The 21,126-nt window shown below is 38.6% G+C and overlaps 1 protein-coding gene across 3 annotated transcripts in view; it reads right to left on the reverse strand.

Moving 5' to 3' along the window:
• LOC126272437 (tensin) overlaps positions 1 to 21,126 on the reverse strand; it is a 2,382,193-nt gene that overhangs the window by 2,014 nt on the left and 2,359,053 nt on the right. For all 3 annotated transcript variants that reach the window (XM_049975310.1, XM_049975309.1, XM_049975311.1), the window contains 7 exons: positions 20,052 to 20,254; positions 16,545 to 16,610; positions 10,410 to 10,590; positions 9,856 to 10,036; positions 9,517 to 9,744; positions 7,951 to 8,100; positions 1,506 to 1,788 (listed from right to left, as the gene is read on the reverse strand). In XM_049975310.1, coding sequence (XP_049831267.1) covers positions 1,506 to 1,788; positions 7,951 to 8,100; positions 9,517 to 9,744; positions 9,856 to 10,036; positions 10,410 to 10,590; positions 16,545 to 16,610; positions 20,052 to 20,254 — 1,292 coding nt within the window. The remainder of the gene's footprint in view (positions 1 to 1,505; positions 1,789 to 7,950; positions 8,101 to 9,516; positions 9,745 to 9,855; positions 10,037 to 10,409; positions 10,591 to 16,544; positions 16,611 to 20,051; positions 20,255 to 21,126) is intronic.

A 21,126-nucleotide genomic window follows, 5' to 3' on the forward strand; every position in this document is an offset into this window, starting at 1 on the left:
GTGGTTTTAAAATACTACTACAATCAGTATCATGACAAATACATGAACATTTTGCATGACGTAATAGCATGCAAATTCTAATTTATTCCTGAGGAAATTTTAGAAAACATTGGTAAAGCACTACTTTAACATTACTATTCTTCATATTCCTGGTTCTACAGACTATTTTTATACCAACTATCTGCCCCCCCCCCCCCCTCCCTCTCTTACGTAAACCATATATTGTTGCCTCCTTACACCTTCCATAATTGTAAGTGCATATGATGATGAACTATGTGGTTTCCATGCACAGATTGAATGTCCAGACATTCACTGATACATGCATGTAAAATGATTTTGGGTCAAAACCATAAATGATATTCATTAGATGTTTGATCAAATTAAGGGCACATTAAATATGTGACACTTAAATCTTTCATGAGTGACACTAAGAAACAGATGAAAGAGCGAATACTCAACAAATTCCAAGTTCTGATGGAATTCCTATCATTTACTATACAGAATTTCAGCTGAGTTTAACCATAATATACAACAGATCACTTAGACAACAAAAGTTAATGGGAAGTGAGAACGTTGACCACGAGCTGCAGACATCTATTTTATACAAGCTGTAAATAAATAGTTGCCACTATTCAAGTTCCAACCCTTGTATTTTTGATATCACATTTCCAGTTTCTTGACAATGATTTGCAGTCCTTTGTTATGTTTTAGTTTAATCTCTTATTGCTTATCTCCATTATATTCCTTTTTTAATTTTATTTATTTTTGTTTTATCTATCAGTTTCCTTAAATTTTTGTTTGATGAATATCTTCACCTCATATGTCTTATTTTTAGCACTATTCATTAAACAACTAATTGTGACTTTTGAAGAGATTTTTAATTTAACATATAATATTCCACTTCATATATTTTGTTTATTTCCCATTACTAATTTATCTGTGAACCTGCTTTACAACCTGATCTACAAGCTTTTCTGATCTTCCACTTCTTTTCCCTTCCTTCCATTTCCTCTCAGCTTCCGAAGAGCAGGTCTGCATTACTGGAGACTTTCAAGTGCTTGTTATATAAATATTGTTACCAAAAAACAGTTTTAAGTAACTGTTATGGTTTTCCTCCTTGGTGGATTCTGTATGTTTTACATGGACAAACTTTTGAAGTCTGAAAGGCACATTTTTATATGCAGTACCATATGAAATAATTATTACAAGAGTTTACTGACAGTAGTTGTGTTTCATATGTATATTATCATATTTGAGCTATCACATTGTAACTATAGTCTCTAATATCCAAGAAAGCTTCTGAGAGGGACATAAAATTTCGTCTGTATGCACAAGATCCAGAAGATGAAAAATAAGTTAAATGACATTTAGACGTAACACAAAATTAAAAGATATTCTGGATACACTTCATAAAACAGATTTTTCATTATGGACAATTTGTTATTCTTGGATGCAGTACAAGAAAACTAGTGTATATGTGCACCATAATTAGAAATTTTACTTACTTGGAGCTAATGGGCATGCCTGTCTCCTCACTCTTTTGACTCCATCGGTGGTCATCAGGATCCAAGCCACAGTACGAGATAGTATTTACTGGGTAATGTCTCCTGAAGAACAACTGCCTCTTGTTATCTGTCAGTGTAATTCCTTGACCAGAAACTTTAAAATGCACAACTGTTGCCAGTGGCAGAGGCTGCATTGTGAAAAGTTGTTGTACTGTCTTTTTGATTGCTTGAGGCCCTGTTAGTGATTCTGTATCCATCGAAAACAGGTACAGTACATTGCAAGCTGGAAAAAAAAATGTAAGTAGGAAATGAGGAGACCATTCAGAAGAAAGTTACTTATGAAGAATTTTAATGGATGGAAGAGAATGTTAAGAGAAATGAACAATAGTGACAACCTAAAACTTTGTACTTGAATAGGACTCGAACAAAGGCCCTTGCCTTATACCAGCAGGTCACTTCTAACGGTAACCAAGCATGCTTTGTGGATGGACTCAATACTTCAACTTCATACTAGTTGCTGTCCACATCCTTTAAAGTCTACAAAGACACTCCTGCTGTGTCCTGTGACATGCTACAGTGACAGTTCCATAGCAGGAGATCCTCTTTGGAATTTACAACAATTGGAGAGCAACTAGTCACAAGCTGAAGCTTTGAATTCATCTGTGAGGTGTGCTCCTGGTACAACTGGTATCACAGCCCAAAAAATGCAGGTGCATTTCACTCTGCAGCAGACTGTATGCTGATATGAAAATTCCTGGCAGATTAAAACTGTGAGCCGGACTGAGAGTCGAACTCTTTCAGGAATGCTAGTTCTGCAAGGTTCGCAGGAGAGCTTCTGTAAGGTTTGGAAGGTAGGAGATGAGGTACTGGCAGAAGTAAAGCTGTGAGGACGGGGCGTGAGTCATGCTTGGGTAGCTTAGTCGGTAGAGCACTTGCCCACGAAAGGCAAAGGTCCCGAGTTCGAGTCTCGGTCCGGCACACAATTTTAATCTGCCAGGAATCTTCAATTACATTGGTGCAATTTAGCCATCATGCAGGTCAAGCTGCAAGTTCTAGCAAACAAAAGGTCAAAATATAATAACTAGATCACTGGGTATCTTGCTGTTTTTTTCACAATCCACAACGTCCTATTTCTCTGTGTATGGGTTTGTCAAAATTGAATCTCTATATTAGTTCTTTGGTCATACCGCAGTACATCTGGAAATACTTATCGCCATTTTATACTTTGCAACTTTGTCGTCTCAATAGCATGCAATCTAATTTTCTCCTTCTGACAGTGAATTTAATTGTTTTCTTTGTGTACAAATTTTTGTATCTTTGGTCTTTATTTATTTCAGGACCTGTATGTATTTCGCATTGTATTATCCTTGCCAAAATTTCAAATCCTCAATTATCTATGTAGAATATTGTTTTCCATGAGTAATTAATTCCCTGAAATTGACCACTCAATCTGTTTACACCAAGTTTTGAAAAATGTCTTAATATAGATGCTGTACCATATTAAGTATGATTTCTGTTGTATTTTTCATTACATTGCATCATGAGCAAACAAAATATGGAGGTATTATAGCAACTCTTTATTTATGTGGCACATACAGAACAAGTGCTAACTGTAAATATTTTATTAAGCATTTATTTCCTAGGTGCAAATCTGTGGAAGCTGGATAATTTTGGGCTGCTAGTGTTTAATCTCTGGCTGTTTCCAACTTCAGTGATCGAACTAAGAATGTCCAGTAGAGCTGTTTTAATTTCATATTGTTTCGGAGAATTGATGTGTAATGTGTAAGATCTGCACGGATTCCACAAATGAGATCCGGGTATGCAGTTGTAAGGTATGTCACAGAAGGTGGCAGATGCTAGAACCGATACAGGCTGCCACTCATGGATGCACACGCAGCATCTCCTCTGTGCAATCTACTGGCCAGCCAACAGCTTATAGAGTCAGGCTCGGCCAGCCTTGACCTCTTTTACATGTTGACAACCTGTCTAGGATTATCGGACTAGTAGTTTAGCCAATCCATGGCAAGTGTCTTCTAGTACAAGTTGTTTCTAGATATAATAAAGTGTTGTCTCTGTCACTGTCTATATGATCTTGTGGTTAGAACACAATGGTGAAGAGTAGGGTCATATGTTTGAACAGTAGGGTCATATTTTCAAGTGCTTTTCAGTGCGTGGTTGCTTTTCACATCTTACTGTGCCTTGGAGTTTCTGCTTGAAATGTTGGTGCAACAACAGAAGGATCCCGTCATGGTCATGAAACGGGCTTTGCCAGCATTGCTCTCTAAACCTCTACCTCCCACTCTACGTCTTCCTCCATTCCCACCATTTGGCGAGGAGGTGGAAGATTGGGAAGAATAGAAACACTGCCTACAGCAAAATTTACATGCCTTCCATGTTACAGATGTGGAGATACATCATGCAATATTTTATCATGGATTTCTCTCACCTTGTGTCAGGTGTTGCAGCAGATGGCCCCTCTGCAAGAACCTCTCTCATTGTAGTTTGACACTTTATTTTTGTTGTTGTCTTCCAATTATTGCTGCCGCATGTGCATTTTGGCTGCCATGCTTGAATTCTACCAATTCGAGAAGCACCCCTGTCAGTCTTATTATGCTTGGGTCACAACTTTCCATGACCTTAGTCACAAGTGCCATTTTGTCACAGTAAAGTGAAAAAGACTGTATGTGGATGTCCTGGTCTGCTCTGCCTCAGATACAAAAGTTCAGCAATGAGTCCTCCAATTAGAGAACCCCTCCCTTGAAGAGGTTTTGTTAACTTCCCAGTCATATGAGGTCTCAAATGCCCCTGGTAAGCAGCTGGAAACCTGGTGCAGTGTCACAGCAGTACACTGCATCCTGCTGTGTCCACTGCATTTTGAGAGGACAATGTAGTAGCAGTGCAAGCCAGCCAATCTAGTGGCTCCCACATAATACATTAACAGCACTACAGCTACCTCTCTCAGTTGCTGTTGTGTGCATCTTGTTACTTCAAACATGAGGATCAGAGTCTCCCCTGGGCCATCTGTCTTAAGTGTCGAAAAAAAAAAGCCACGCAGCAGTAGGCTGCCACTCAACTGCACAGAATGCAGCATCAGAGAACATGGATATGGATATCCAGAACCGGTTTATGATGAGGAATCTTACAAGCTTTTTATTGAAGTTTTGGTTCTCTCGCAACTGGTGTGCCTGCAGGTAGAGGTAGACACCAGCACACCTTTGTCCTTGCTTAGTGTCCAAACATATTCAGACCTCGACTGCTGTTGCCGGTAAATGTTCAGGGATATAGTAATCCCCTTGCTTGGCCAATTCATGATTGAAGTTACTTATAGACCAGTGACTTGTCCTATTACTTTTATTGTCATCCACAATGCTAGTTCAGCAAAGCTTTTTGGGTTTGATACCTTCAGGCTTTTGGCTTTTCAATCAGGGACTACATACAGTTAGTATCTGCCAAGGTCCTCTGTCAGTCACTGGAATCTCTGTGCTCACAATTTCACGATATCTTTGTGGACGGCCTGGGAAGTACCACCATCTTTCAATCCTACAATACCTCAAAGCAGTCAGCTTGTCATACATTTTTTTGTGCTAGGCAGATTCATGTAGCTGTACATTCCCAAGTCAAGGCACAGTGGGCCACACTCCTTATCATCATGAAGAAACCCTGTGGTAAATTGTAAATCTGCAGTGATTTTTAGGATCACCATGAATTCCCAGTCCTCGGTCGACACATACCCATTGCCACACTTGAATGAGCTGTTTGCATGCTTAGCAGGAGGTCAGTTCTTCTCAAGACTTGATCTTTCTGAAGTGTACCACCAGTAATCCATGGATGAGGAGTCCAAATGTATCATGGTTCTTAAAACACCTTTTGGTTTGTATCAATACAAACAGCTGATGTTTGGGATGGAAAGTGCCCCACAATTTTTCAATGCTATCTGAAACAGATCATGTCCACTACTGCACAATGTTTCACCAACCTGGATGTCATGTTCATTACTGGGTGTACTATGAGTGACGACCTACACAATTTCTGGGCCCTTTTTAAAAAAAGTCCAGGTCAAGGGTTTGTGTCACAATCTGCAGACGTCAAAATTTTTCCAACCATCTCCTGAGTATGTAGGCCACACCATTTTGCAGCATGATGTCCAGCTCATGTAGTGTTTTGTCAGGACCATTATGGATCTGCTGCATCCCTAGTCATTGCAAGAAATGCAGGCTTCCTTGGGTAAAACTGCCAATTATCCCAGTTAATTCCTGAGGTGCCTACCTTCACACACTCTCTCTACCTCCTTCTCTGCAAGTGTGCTTCTTTTGTGTGGTATCACCGTGTGACCAGGCTTTCACCATGCTGTGAGAACGCCTCAGTACAGCACTGTGTCTAGCTACTTTTGATACCAACAAACCATTGGTTTTGGCCATAGACACCTTGCAGTACAGAATGGGAGCAGTTTTTGCCCATCAGAATGCAGATGGCTCAGAGCAGCCGCTAGTGTTTGCATCCAAAACCCTCAGTCCACCATGGGTCCACTGCTGTCAGGCCGAGGAGGAGGCTGTGGCCATTGTCTGTGTATGTCCCAACATGTTCCATTACTATTAAATGGAGTAGCCATTAGTGTCTGCATCCAAGATTCTCAGTGCAGCATGGATCCACTGCTCTCAGATTGAGAAAGAGACTCTGGCCATTGTCTGTGCAGGTCACAACATGTTACATTATTACAAAAGTTGGCCAGACAAATTCAGTTTCAATAGAAGAAACCTTCAGATACATGTTACCTCTGATCTCACATCTAATTTCATCACTACCTTTTGTAAAGCACATATACAGTATCTGCACTGAGTTGCAAAATGAGAGTTTTCCTGCTCCATGTCCCTTCTCTTACCGTGACAGTCTATATGTTGAATGAAGCCAGCTTCCTTTGCTTCCTGCTCATCTTTCTGTAAGTTCTCAACAAATATTTACAGATAATACCAGTAGCTTCAGCTAGCTAACTGTAGTAAACATAACTGCTTTTGTTTATATGGTCATATTTTTAATTATATATTATCATAAAATTACCGAACTATCAGTTTAATAAGTCACAGCTGCAAAATACTAACGCTAATTCTTTATAGACAAATGGAAAAAGTGGTAGAAGCCAACCTCGGGGAAGATCAGTTTGGATTCTGTACAAATATTGGAACAAGTGAGGCAATACTGACACTATGACTAATTTTAGAAAATAGATTAAGGAAAGGCAAACCAATATTTCTAGCATTTGTAGACATAGAAAAAGCTTTTGTCAATGCTGACTGGAATACTCTCTTTCAAATTCTGAAGGTGGCAGGGGTAAAATACAGGGAGCAAAAGACTATTTACAATTTGTACAGAAACCAGATGGCAGTTATAAGAGTCGAGGGAGATGTAAGGGAAACAGTGGTTGGGATGGGAGTGAGACAGGGTTGCAGCCTATCCCCGATGTTATTCAATCTGTGTATTGAGCAAGCAGAAAAGGAAACAAAAGAAAAGTTCGGAGTAGGTATTAAAATCCATGGAGAAGAAATAAAAACTTTGAGGTTAGCCGATGACATTGTAATTCTGACAGACAGCAAAGGACTTGGAAGAGCAGCTGAACGGAATGGACAGGGTCTTGTAAGGAGGATATAAGATGAACATCAACAAAGCAAAACAAGGATAATGGAATGTAGTTGAATTAAGTCAGGCGATGATGAGGGAATTAGATTAGGAAATGAGACACTTAAAGTAGTAAAGGAGTTTTACTATTTGGGGGGCAAAATAACTGACGATGGTTGAAGTACAGAGGATACAAAATGTAGACTGGCAATGGCAAGGAAAGCGTTTCTGAAGAAGAGAAATTTGTTAACATCGAGTGTAGATTTAAGTGTCAGGAAGTCATTTCTGAAAGTATTTGTATGGAGTGTAGCCATGTATGGAAGTGAAACGTGGATGATAAATAGTTTGGCCAAGAAGAGAATAGAAGCTTTCGAAATATGGTGCTACAGACGAATGCTGAAGATTAGATGGGTAGATCATATAATTAATGAGGAGGTATTGAACAGAATTGGGGAGAAGAGGAGTTTGTGGCACAACTTGACAAGAAGAAGGGACCGGTTGGTAGGACATGTTCTGAGGCATCAAGGGATCACCAATTTAGTATTCTAGGGCAGCATGGGTGGTAAAATTATAGAGGGAGACCACGAGAGGAATACACTAAACAGATTCAGGATGTAGGTTGCAGTAGGTACTGGGAGAGGAAGAAGTTTGCACAGGATAAAGTAGCATGGAGACCTGCATCAGACCAGTCTCAGGACTGAAGACCACAACAACAACAATATTATCATAAGAGCGCACATATTGAATTTGTATTGTGCATGAATTGCACAGTATGTAAGCCAATTTTTTATGTACTTCCTCAGTGAAAAAAAAGGATTTTATATTTTATTCTTACCTGCACCCTGAGCTAAAAGTAGTTGTGCATTGCTAACTGCTCCAGGACTCTCAGCAGTAAGTCTTGAGCCATCACCCTCTGGCAACAACAGACGGCATGGTAATGCCATAGGCATAAGAGAGTGCTGGTAAACCAGTGCTGAAAGTGAACCTGAAAAAAATGCAGTAGTTTCATAAGTCTACCAAAGTTTTCATGTAGAGCTTGCATTTGATATTAGACACACATACAAGTGAAGAAAATTCTATGTAGTACATTTAATAGGCAGTTATAAAATTAATAAATGGAATTAACTGCCTATGTAGAGGGTATGCGGATGTGTCAGAAAAAAATGAAATTCACTGAAGGAACGATTCTTCATAAGAACTTGGTACAAGATTGTATACCCTAAGATTAAAGGGTCAAAGTGGGAGGGCTATAAGAAGAATGTATGTATGGAAATGATACACTTGGTGTGACAGTTACACTGTTGTCACAGCTAAATAACTGATAGTAAGTAATTTTCTAATAAGATTCCTATTTAAAAAAGGGAGTATTCAACCGCTTAGTTACCAGTCACAATGAAGACCCCTATGAGACAGGTGATGCCCTCAAAGTCATATTTCCTAGATTCTCCCAAATTGTTGTTAGTGTCTGCTATGATTTAATTACACTCTGAGAATAAGAAGTCAAGATATAAAACTCTCGAGTGACACTCCACTGAAAGCAGTGCAAAAGTTTCGAAATATGCTGCCAAAACTTTAAAATGTTACTGGAGTTTACATTAAATATCCTCAGAAAGCTTTTCTTCCATCTTTATTTTTTCCTCCAAGAATTATGTTTATCTTTGAAATTTTGTATCTAAAGCAAATGATGTGGGCAACTTAATATATCTAACAGAAGAGCTGGTGTGAAGTGCCTAGATCATGAACATCTGAAGCAGCTGACTTATTCATGGAGTTGCGAAAGACAATATCCAAAGCTGTTATGGAAAGAAAAAATTGTGTTCCCTATGAAGGCAATAACGATGAAATGATGTGGGGAAAACCATCATTATTCCCATTGGGGCATCATGATAGCAGAGAAAAATTATAAACCCAATAACAGATACATTAATTAGTATCTGAGTGCACATATATAACTGAGTTAGGGTCTTTGCATTATCCATTCCTAGGCCATTCATCATCACTCAGACTTTAAGAGGTCTCTCCCCATTTAACATCTCTGTTCCAACCCTATCTTGAATATAACAGCTGAACCTAGGTCCATAAGTGTAGAGGAACCTAGGTCCCTAAGTGTATAATATTTAATGACTACACCATCATCATCTTCATATGTTCTTTAACATAGACAGTACCTTGTGAACACATTAAATAATGACACAACAGTAAGACCTATGCAAATGTGAGTCTGCAAGGCTTATGTGACTATTGCCAAAAAGATAGTGTCACACAGAGCACAGGGTGCCTGTAGCAGAATTCCAACTTTGTAGTTGTTGGTGCCACCTGATTGCATCAAAAAATGTAACTGACATTCCACTATAGAAATAGTGCTTAAATTAAAATATGGTATAATACATTTCAAACTCACTGAAAACAGGTTCATTGCTACATCCTTTGAGTCTCACTCCACGAGATGTTGGTTCAATGAGGAAGTGTCGCACCAATTCACTAGCAGGATCACCTGATGAGGAACTCTTTCCTTGTACGTTAGGTGGAGGTGTAGCAACTTTCAAAGCCAGACCAAAGGCACCAGGGAATGAATTGGAATCACGTACAACAAAAGTTCCTGGCGGCTGGTCTTTTAACATGTTAATGGCTGAAAACAGAGAAACAGTGAACTCAAGTATTGAAGTAGTGATAGTGAAAATTTTAAATTATTTGCTCTACTATGTGGTATACAGACTAGTTATAACTTGGTGTTTCTTACCCTCTTCCCTGGAGATGGTAGGTTTGTACCAAAAACGTGATGTATCTCTGACAAATTTAACATGTGCTGGAGATACATCCTGTGGTGGTTCACTGTTTGAATGCAGTGATGATCTCCTTGAATGGCCATAATAAACAGTGGGTGAAGACTGGCCAGTGCTTCCATTAAGAACAGCAGAATTCTGTGGATCAGAATTGTAATATTACTCCTGACTAGGTTAAGTTAAAGGACATATTCCAAAATATTGAGACAGATGATGTGACTGTGTACTTTGAACTATTTGTAAATCAATTTACCTACGTGCCCCAGTTTACCTACATGCAATGCAGCTCATGAAAAGTTCTGAGTGCCAGAGAAGAATACATAGAGTGTGGGGAAGAATTCCAAATACTGGCTCATATATGAATCTAGTGTGCCTCCTATTTATTCAGGTACAACAGAGCAAAAAACTCTAAATTTCAAAATTGTTCTATAAATGAAATTGAATATATGTAAAACTACAGCCTCAAAACAAAACTCCCTCTCTCTCTGTTACTAAAGATCTTTATACTTACTTTTGGGCTCTGCTGCAGGTATCCATCAGAGACAAATCCAGATGAATGTGGTGTTGTCTGATAAGCATTGATTATGCGACTGCTGCTGCTCACACCACTGCTGGAATTACTTATCATGCTGATGTTCTGCTGGTGCACTGTCTGTGAATGGTCAGAGACTGGCGAAGGAGAACGGTCCTTGCTAGAAGGGCAGAAGTAAGGAGAATTATAAGTGAACCCAATGAAGTTTCTCATTTGCAACTGAGTGCTGACTCATTTGAAAGGTCAGTAATATGTTAGGCAAAGTCCTTTGTCTGCTCAAACATCCAAATATTTTAAAGCGTTATAACTAATCTGCATTCCAACAGGACATCATCCAATTACATGTTAGTTAGCTGCAGTGAAATAATCTGCATTTATACTGACATTGAAGAATCAATTTCAGAAATCACTGCAATAAAGAAAGAGAATAAAATATGCACCACAACTATACAGCAACCAATAATACAGCAGATATCATAGTTAGAAAGTCTTGTGCTCTGTTCATTCACAGATGAATTATGTATTATTTATTCATTGGGGCCAACCCAGATATTACACCTTGATGCATCTGTCAGTGAGATTTGCTATCATTTTGCAGAAGAGATCTATGGTGAAAGCATCTTCAGGTCTGATTTCTAATGTTTTCAGGAGGTCTTTGGCACTAGTAAATGAAGGAATTACATATTTGGGTATTGTGTTGAAAAAGTGAAATATCATTTTATTCAGCCTGTCTCTATGTACTAATATGACATGGCTATAAAATTTTACCTGTCTTTTGTGAACCATTTCTGTGATTTTTTTTCCTTTGTTATAAATGTCTTTTATGGACAGTTCTAATGATTGTCATTCATGTAATTGGATCCCAGAATTTCTGTAATGATTTTACAGACTTTCATGTTCAGCTCTCCAAGGAGTATTGCCACGCACGACCCAATTTTTGTCAGCAAACAAATTGACTGGTTTTAAAACTGTTATATACTGACATATATAAATTTTATTCCCATTCTCAGTGAGTTATAGCCATCAGAATATGTAGTATTGAAAAATGGAGAGAGACCATCATCCTTTGGGACTGCTGTTCATGCCTCAGAGGAATGTCATCATAGGAACTTCACCACGGATTTCATGTCCATCAGAACAGCTCTAATTATGGCCAGCAGCTTTGAGTAAATCCCAAATCCATTAAGGATTGTTAACAACTCCTCATGGTTTATCAAGTTGTACACTATCTTCAAGTCCACCAAGACTGACAGATGCTGATTTGACATGAGTCTTCAGTATCTGATGATTTTTTTTGAGATTGCAGATCTGTTTGCTGGGAGAGAGGGAGGGGAGGGGAGAGAGGAGGGGAGAGGAGGAGGGAAGAGGGGGAGAGAGGGAGAATCTGCATGGAGGGGAGGAGAAGACAAAGAGCGGTGGGAGAAGCCAGTACACGAGCTGCATAAGGAAGGAGTGGTATCAACAGCAGAGAATGGGAATGTCTGCTTGGGTGGGGGGTGGGGGGGAGAAGGCAGTATATGATTTAGTCAGGGAAGGAGTGGTTCGGACAAAAGGGGGGAGGGTAAAGGTAAGGTGAGGCAGTTGGAACCAGTTTAGCAGAAGTTTAGGCCAGGGAGACTGCAAGATTGCAGGATATGCTGGAGAGATAATTCCCATCTGTGTAGTTCAGAGAAACTTGTGCCAGAAGAGAGTATGTAAATGGCCTGGCTAGAGAATCAGCCTGTGATTACCCATTATTACGTGGGCCTTGGGAAGCTCAACCACATCCTTTAACAGGGCTCTGACTACCTCTTGCCGTGCCCTGAGATGAGGGATATGCTACTCACATCACCCAAAGTAGAGTTCTACTACAAATGCAACCTACAAAATATCCTTGTCCATCCATGTTCCAATCTCGCTCACTTGCGGTCAGCCCAGATGCCAGACGTGTCTCACACATCCATCTACCACCTCCTACCGCAGTCCCGTCACAGGCACTTCCTACCCAATGATAAAGAGGACCACGCATGAAAGCCATCCTGTTATATATTACCTATGCTGCAATTACTGTACAGCATTCTATGTGGGCATGACAAGTAACCAACTGTCTACTCACATGAATGGCTACTGACAAACTGTGGCAAACCACAAACTTGACCAACCAGTTTCCGAATGTGCTGTGCATCACAGCACAATTAACTTCCATAGATGCTTCAGTATGTAGATCATTTGGATACTCTCCTCCAGCACGAGTTTCTGTGAACTATGCAGGTGGGAATTGTCTAGCATATCACACACTTCTGCAATCCCTCTGGCCTAAATCTCCACAAACCTGCTTCCCTCTGCCTCTCCTTACCTTTTCCCTTCTCTCTTCTGTCCACACCACTCCTTCCCTGTCCGATCATCTACTGCCTTCTCCCACCAATCTCCCTCCCCCATGCGGTCTCTCTCTCTCTCTCTATCTTTCTCTCTCTCTCTCTCTCTCTCCCTCCCCCCCCCCCTCTCCTCCATCTCCCTTTTCCACTCCTTTCCCTGTCACCCTCTTCATCTTTCTATTCTTTTCCGTAATTCCTGGCTGCCCCCCCCCCCCCCCCCCCTCCTCTATCTCTCTGCCTTTTATATGCTGCACCCTCTGAACTCCTTTTCTCCTGTTGTGTCATCTGTCAAAAGACGTGCCTCCCATTATCCTGCTTCCCCCTCCTTGCCTCATTTATCCTTCTCCTTCCCCATCTCCATCAGTCAAGGGACTGATCCTAACAATCATCACTCAATAAGGAGTCTCGCCACTGCTATGGAAGTGTGTATTTGGGTGTATGAGTGACAGTATGGGTAAATGTGAGTACTTTTGCTAGAAAAAAAGCTCAAAATCTAGTGTGAACACTGTTTTATGTTTTGTGTCTCTGTACCACACATATGTTTGCTATAGCTGAGTTGTTTCCTTTCTTTATTTTACAAACCTACATACAAATGAGCTGTAATCCACAATCTCTCTGGTGATAAGAAACACCTACCTATCAAACAGGTTGGGGTGAAAAAGAAGCATAGTTCACGATGTGTGAATTCCCAGACTTTATTATTCCAATATTTGAGAATGAAAGCACTTAGCAACATGCAACATACTTCACACAAAATTTCAAATGTTTACAGTTTTTTTTTCTGCTATCAACCCCTTGCAAAATGATGCAAGGAAAAACATTTCTCACATACTACTTTTCCACCGCTGATCCAGTAGGAGTATTGCTTGAGGTATGACATTATGTGAGGGCGGTTTGAAAATTTCTCAGAATCACCACAAGAGGTCAGTGACAGCGCAACGAGTTGTTCAAGTGATATTCATTGGACTGTTGCCTAAAAACACGTGCCACATCAATGTTCTTGGAAGATAGCTGTGGCGGTGATGTGGCTCTGTTGTTACAGCATAATGGTTTGTAAAGATGGAAAAAAAAACATTGAGACTCGAGCAGTGATTAAGTTACTTCATAAAGAAAGGTATGAAAGCAAAGGACATTCATCCCAATTTCCACAATACACAGTGTGACTCTGCTCCTTCATATTCAACTGTTGCCAAGTGGACAAATGAATTTAAATTTGGTCGGGAGAACTTAGATGATGATCTGCGCAGTGGTCAGCCAAGATGTGTCACTACTCCAGAAGTCATTGCAAAAGTGCACAAAATGCTCATGGAGGATCGCCGACTGAAAGTGTGTGAAATTGGTCATGCTGGCCAGATGACATCTGAACTGGTATATCACATTTTAACTGAAGAAATGGAAATGAAAAAATTATCTGCAAGGTGGGTGCTGTGACTCTTGACACCTGCCCACACATGTGCCTCCGCCATGGAAAAATTACATGAATTAAGGTATGAACTGTTGCCACACCATATTATTCACCTGATATGGCTCCGTCAGACTCCCATCTCTTCAAAAACTGAAAATTTTTCTTTATGGGCGAAGATTTACTTCAAATGAAGAATTGATAGCTGGAGTTGACAACTATTTTGCATCCCTGGAGGAAATTCATTTTCGAGATGGGATCAAAGCACTGGCACATCATTGGACCAAGAGCATTAATTACAAGGACACTACATTGAAAAATAAAAATGTTTCAGTGATCTAAGTACTATTTTCTATTCTGTTCTGAGAACTTTTCATACCACCCTCATAATTTTTGTTACTTCTTTACTATACACTGTATTCGTGACACATTTTACAGACAGTATCCACATATACTATTGAATGTAAATGCACGATTATATCATTGTATGACACATAGTTAAGGAGAAATGATGTCATAAACAATGAGATGAGTGGAAAAGTACTGCATCATGCACGATGTTTAAATTTATTACTTCTTTCCTACTAACTCTATTCACAATAAATTTTGCTGACAGTATTACATATCTCACTAAATGTGCCTACAATATTATATCATCGTACAACATGTAGTTCAGGAGATATGATGTCACAATAGTGATGATATGCGAATGTTTAAAAATGGATGGATGAATAAATAAATAAACCCTCTCTCTTTTCATTCTTTACTGTGAGTAGTTTCACATTTCACAATTATAGTTATTGATTAAATGGAAAAATTCATACAGGAATGTGAAAAATATACAAAGAGACAGATGAGGATAGCCAGAAGCTACCTTAGCGCAGTACAACTGACAATCGCTCAAGACTGACAAAAATAAATAAAACCTAGCTTTTGGAAACTTGTTCCTTCAGCAGGGATGAGAGACAAGAAATGGGGAATGAAGGGAATGTGGATGCAATTCATTGACAATCTTGGTAACAAGGAAGAGATAAGCCAAGATGGAGTAAAATGCGTCAAAGGGAAGTTGAAGATAGCATAAGTACTGTGCCAGTTTCAAAGCAAATAAGATAGATTGAGATCTAAAGAGGTGTAAGTGATATGAATAAGAAGGATAATGTCAAGGAGGGTTTTTTTTTTACCTTTGTCTCCATATTAATATTACCCATCTTATTCACCTCACTTTAAATTTCAATGTACCTTATTTGTTCTGAAGCTGGCACAGTACTTATAACGTGCTATTTTTGTCTTTCCTTTGACACCCTTTACTCCATATTTGCTTTCCTTCCTTCTTACTTCATAACCTAGGTTGTGAATGACCTGCATCCATTTCCCTTCTTTCCTTGTTTTTCCCTCATTCCTCTTGCTTCCCTGATGAGGGAATAAGTTTCTGAAAGCTAGGTTTTATTTATTTTCATTGGTTTTGTATCACTGTTGGCAGTACTGAACTAAGGTAATTACTGACCAGCCCATCTGTCTGTTTGTAAAACTGTGATTATTTCTGATTTTGCATTTCTTGTCATAATATATCCGCATATATTTCTCATCTATGGCTTATTCCATGCCTTCACCTCTTAATGTCTCTAATAGTTTGATCCTACTATTGTAAACATTTTTACAAAATAAATAAATAAAAAGATATCTGTATGCATCCTAAGTTCTGAGAGCATTCCACCCATGGTTTATTATGTTTTTTCATGTGATCATAACAACACTGAAGTGAAGAAAAACTGACTATATGTACTAAAGCACTGTCAGTCAGTTATAAAATATGGTATTCTTTTTTTGCATAATTTCTTTTTGTTTATAAATATGTGCTGCAATACTTAAAGCCCCTTGAAACACAGACAAATGTTACAACATATAATTCTGTTACTATTTGAGAAAGAAGTCCCCTAAAACATTATGAACTACTTGCACTACTTTAGGTCTAAGAACTAAGGGGGTCTTTGGAAGTGTACACTAAAGATGTTAATGTGGGTGTAGTCATCAACTGGGTGTTAGTGTAAAAGACACACATGGGAAAAAATTATGTGGAAGTCACTTTCTAATGGCGCACACTGCACAAAATTCACCCACTGTAAGCAAGATACAGACAGTGTTCTATTTACATCAAAGTATTGTACAATAAATGGAGACTTGTTTAAGAAAGAAAACTGACCATCTGCTGTTTGTGCAACTTACTGGACATTTTATGTGCACACTAGCCAGCTTTCTTTCTACTTCTGCAAGCAGCTCCCTTTATTTTAGTAACAAACAACGCAAATATGAGGTTTAACAAACAGTCTCAATTCATGCACTCCACAATAATTCACATACCTAGATACAGAAGAACTGGAAGGCCACTTTCGCAGGTTTTTAAATGATCCCGAATAACTCAAACGTCTACAATAGTGAAATGTAAGAAAAACTGTAAGCGTTATTAATTTTAAAAAAAGAAATAATAATAGTAATTTCTTTCTTTTAAACAATACCAGAAAAAGAGCCAAAGAAACAAAAAATATGATTTTAGCAGAACTTATTGGAATATGCAGGTTGACGATGTTGGAAGATATAAACCATTTACATCCAGTGAAAGTATCAAAAACTGCTATTGTGCCAGTCTTAGGCAATGCCTATTTATTTTATTTGGCATGTTTATTTCCATAGATCTTTAAGTGGAATAATATTTTACATAATGTTCATAAAATTTATTAAGAAATGAATGAGACAAGAAATACTAAAAGGATAAGTTTCTAAAGCTGCTTGCACGCAAGCCAAAATTTACCTAGTTCACATAATATTCACTGCATGTGAGGGCTATCAATTAAAATTTCCTGTTGTGCAGAAGTAGCTAAATATATACTAGGTGGAAGAGAAGAAAAAACAAATCTAGCTTTTTACATAGGCCAGATGATTAAATAAGAATACAAATAAATTATGAAAAATTTAACACTAAAAATAAAGGGAATGAAATACTTAACACTGAAAATAAAGGGAATGCTGACACTGCTGGTAACATGTTGGAAAATAAATGAAAGGAAATGGATGCTGGCCTTCTCCTAACATTTCTGGTGTCTGAGTTGACATGTATACTCAGTCTGATATCTCCCCCCCCCCCCCCCCTGCCCCCAACAAATATTTAATAATACAATTTCGTTTACAGCATATGTAGCATTAAAACTGATAAGGAATGCCCACTGCCATGATGAATAAAATTTTATGAAACGAAACTATGGAAATTAACTGAATTTTGTCAGAGAGGCTATCATGATGAATTTAGCACACACAATAACTTTCAACATCGACACAATGAGGAGAATCTTTCAATCACTGCAAAACTGAGACATTACCAGATAGTGATCTGCTCTAAAGACTTATGGGAATCAGAATCAGAATTTCAATGTCTCGCAACACACAAAGTTCAATCATATATTTAATGTACAGGGGATTCATCAGTACTGCAGTTTCAGTTCAAGTGGATTACAGAAACGATATATAACAACAACATTAATATATAAAAATAATTACCTTGCAGTAATTTATTTGACGTAGAACTGCTTAGCTTCATAAACAACTTTTTGCTTTCTTGCTCAGCTTTTCATACTGTCATTCAGAAATTTTTCTATGGAAGAATAGTATTTCTGTACTAGCAACTTTTGAACCTTTTGGTTTAAGTTGTCCTAGCTCCATGCTGTGGATTTGTTTCTTTTCTAGCATGCTATTGATTTTCATCCCTATGTATTCTGGGGTTTGTGCATAGGACTTTATCTATGAGTGGGAAGCATGAAAGTCTACTTGTTCCTAGTGATGTACTGGCATTCAAAATTAGTGTCTATGAATAACTTAGGATTAATATATTAAAAATAAAGATTCCAAGACTTACCAAGCGGGAAAGCGCCGGCAGACAGGCACATGAACAAAACACACAAACACACACACAGAATTACAAGCTTTCGCAACTGGCAGTTGCTTCGTCAGGAAGGAAGGAAGGAGAGGGAAAAATGAAAGGGTGTGGGTTTTAAGGGAGAGGGTAAGGAGTCATTCCAATCCCGGGAGCGGAAAGACTTCCCTTAGGGGAAAAAAAGGACAGGTGTACACTCGCACACACACACACACACACACATATCCATCGTCGGTTGTAGACTTAATTTTAGTTTAGATATAAACGATACGTTTGGTCATGGTAATGGATGGTTTACTGTTGCCATTGTACGAGGAGGTACTGGAGTACCAAGTGTTCCTGGACTTGAAAGTTTTGTTGACAGAGACATTATTGCCTTTCGCACTTACCATATTTCAGAATTGGCTAATAAGGATTTTGGTAAATCTGCATATGGATATGTGTGTGTGTGTGTGTGTGTGTGTGTGTGTGCGAGTGTACATCTGTCCTTTTTTTCCCCTAAGGGAAGCCTTTCCACTACCGGGATTGGAATGACTCCTTACCCTCTCCCTTAAAACCCACATCCTTTCGTCTTTCCCTCTCCTTCCTGAAGAAGCAACCATCAGTTGCGAAAGCTAGCAATTCTGTGTGTGTGTTTGTGTTTGTGTGTTTTGTTCATGTGCCTGTCTGCCGGCGCTTTCCCGCTTGGTAAGTCTTGGAATCTTTGTTTTCCCCTAAGGGAAGTCTTTCCGCTCCCGGGATTGGAATGACTCCTTACCCTCTCCCTTAAAACCCACACCCTTTCATTTTTCCCTCTCCTTCCTTCCTTCCTGACGAAGCAACTGCCAGTTGCGAAAGCTTGTAATTCTGTGTGTGTGTTTGTGTGTTTTGTTCATGTGCTTGTCTGCCGGCGCTTTCCCGCTTGGTAAGTCTTGGAATCTTTATTTTTAATATATTTTTCCCATGTGGAAGTTTCTTTCTGTTTTATTAACTTAGGATTAATGTATATGAAAATAATCATTTCACAAATTTATAAACAGGGAGAACTGCATATTTTTAAATTTCTTATCAGTGACGATGGCGACATGTCTGATCACCGAAATATTGAGCCCGCTGGACACTATGGACCGGCAGTACACCCGTGGATTGTTCGAGCAAGAAATACACCTGGAGAAGTTGAAGAATCACAGGAATATTGTGGTTTTGCATTACACATATTTCTAACAACTGATTTTATGTAATTTTAATATTCCAATCATTTTACTTGTGTTACTCCAGAAAATAATGCTATATCTTTTAACTGACTCAAAGTAGCTGGGGTAAACTGTTCCATGTTAGTAGGGTATGAAAATCTTCATTGTAAAGACAGGCTGTTTAATTTATTTGCTAAGTCCTTTATATGATAAATTTCAGTCCAAAAAATTAACACAGCCTGCTTCTTTCAGTTGTTTGTTTTTGTCATTAATGTGGGTTTCATTTACGATTGAGTTTTAGTTTTAAACTACAGTAAACATGTTTTTCCAATATTCAGTTTTAATCCATTTAGTTGAAACCAGTCTTCTCAACTGTCTAGTAGATTTGTGACAGTTGAGGGAATTTGATCTCAGTGACTGGTTTCAAAAAGCGTAGAAGTATCATCGGCATATAAAACTGAGTGTGAATTTATGTTTATGAGCAAGCTGTTTACATAAAGTAAAAATAAGATTGGATCCAGACTTGAACCTCACGAAATGCCTCGTGAAATAATCATCCATTCAGAGAAGGAATTCCCCTCGCTTACTGATATAACTACACTTTGTAAAATAAAGCAGCAGAAAGCCCGAATGTTACTTAAGAATGAAATATTCTCTGGTTTTTAATAGGGTTTGATACTGGCATATTAGACATATCATGAGCACAATTTAAAATGTAAAGTATAAGCAATCATTATATGGTGTAAAACATACTCGTAGCTGTTATCTTACCGCTGTGTAGTTGGACTCTTGGGAGGCAAGCCAGGTGCTGTTGAGGCCATCTCAAACTGCTGTGAACTGTTGTTAACATATGGTGTACGAGGATGCACAGGAAATGCTGGTGTTTGTGGCCTTGGGCTGCTTGAATGAGTGGGGCTGCCTGGCTCATCACTGACTGATGTTGTCCTCCATGAAGAGAAGCTCTCTTCTCTCATCTGGAATTTGTGTCAGTTAATCAAGTTTATATGTCAAGTAACAGCACAGTAAAAACACACTTATTTTATATGTATGCTTCCAGGTCTTGAGAAAAATGTAGAAAGCAAATCAACATAAAAACGAGAAATTGGCACACTTATTAATAGTAAATATCCTTTATTTTTTTGGTTGAATATCAATAAATTTCACTCACATTTCTTCCTTCCAGCTAAACTGCTTTACTAGTGATAGATATAGTGGCAGTGGGATCAGAATGTGGTTCCTGTATCTGCTATTACTGCCGAGAAACCTGTATTTTCTTTAGAATTATTTATTCATTTTTTTTTTTCATCTTCACCTCTAGTACCTGATATTTATTTCCCCCTTCCTCTTTCTTATTATCCCCTCTTTTGTTTTTTAGGCAACTGAATAGCTGCATCACACAAAAAGGCATGTAGCAGTTGCAATGAAATTGACATTACTGTGGAAAGGATTGGTATATGGTATACTGGGTGGATACTTAACACAGGTTTTGCATGTCAATGTTTCAATCAAATATGACTCATTGGACAAGGAGCAGGGAGCAGGAATGGTATAAGGTTGGTCCAAGTATTTGTAGGTTGGTTTTATGGGGAAGATTCTCCAGTTTAAGGTCTTAATTCTTTCAGCATGCTTGTTTGGCCTTGGCTCTTCATGACTGGTGTAAACAAACCTTCATTACTAACTATTAGGTACAGAATAGATATCAAAGGTATCAGCAGTATAATAGTGTTATTTAAACACCTGCTAAAGCACATGACCTGGGAAAATGTTTATCTTTAGGATGACACTGCAAATAAAACAACAATATTTGCTGAGCAAGTGTGCCATTATTTTAACAACGCCTTTCTGC

The sequence above is a fragment of the Schistocerca gregaria genome, chromosome 5 (assembly GCF_023897955.1).
Source record: "Schistocerca gregaria isolate iqSchGreg1 chromosome 5, iqSchGreg1.2, whole genome shotgun sequence".
Lineage (NCBI taxonomy): Eukaryota > Metazoa > Arthropoda > Insecta > Orthoptera > Acrididae > Schistocerca > Schistocerca gregaria.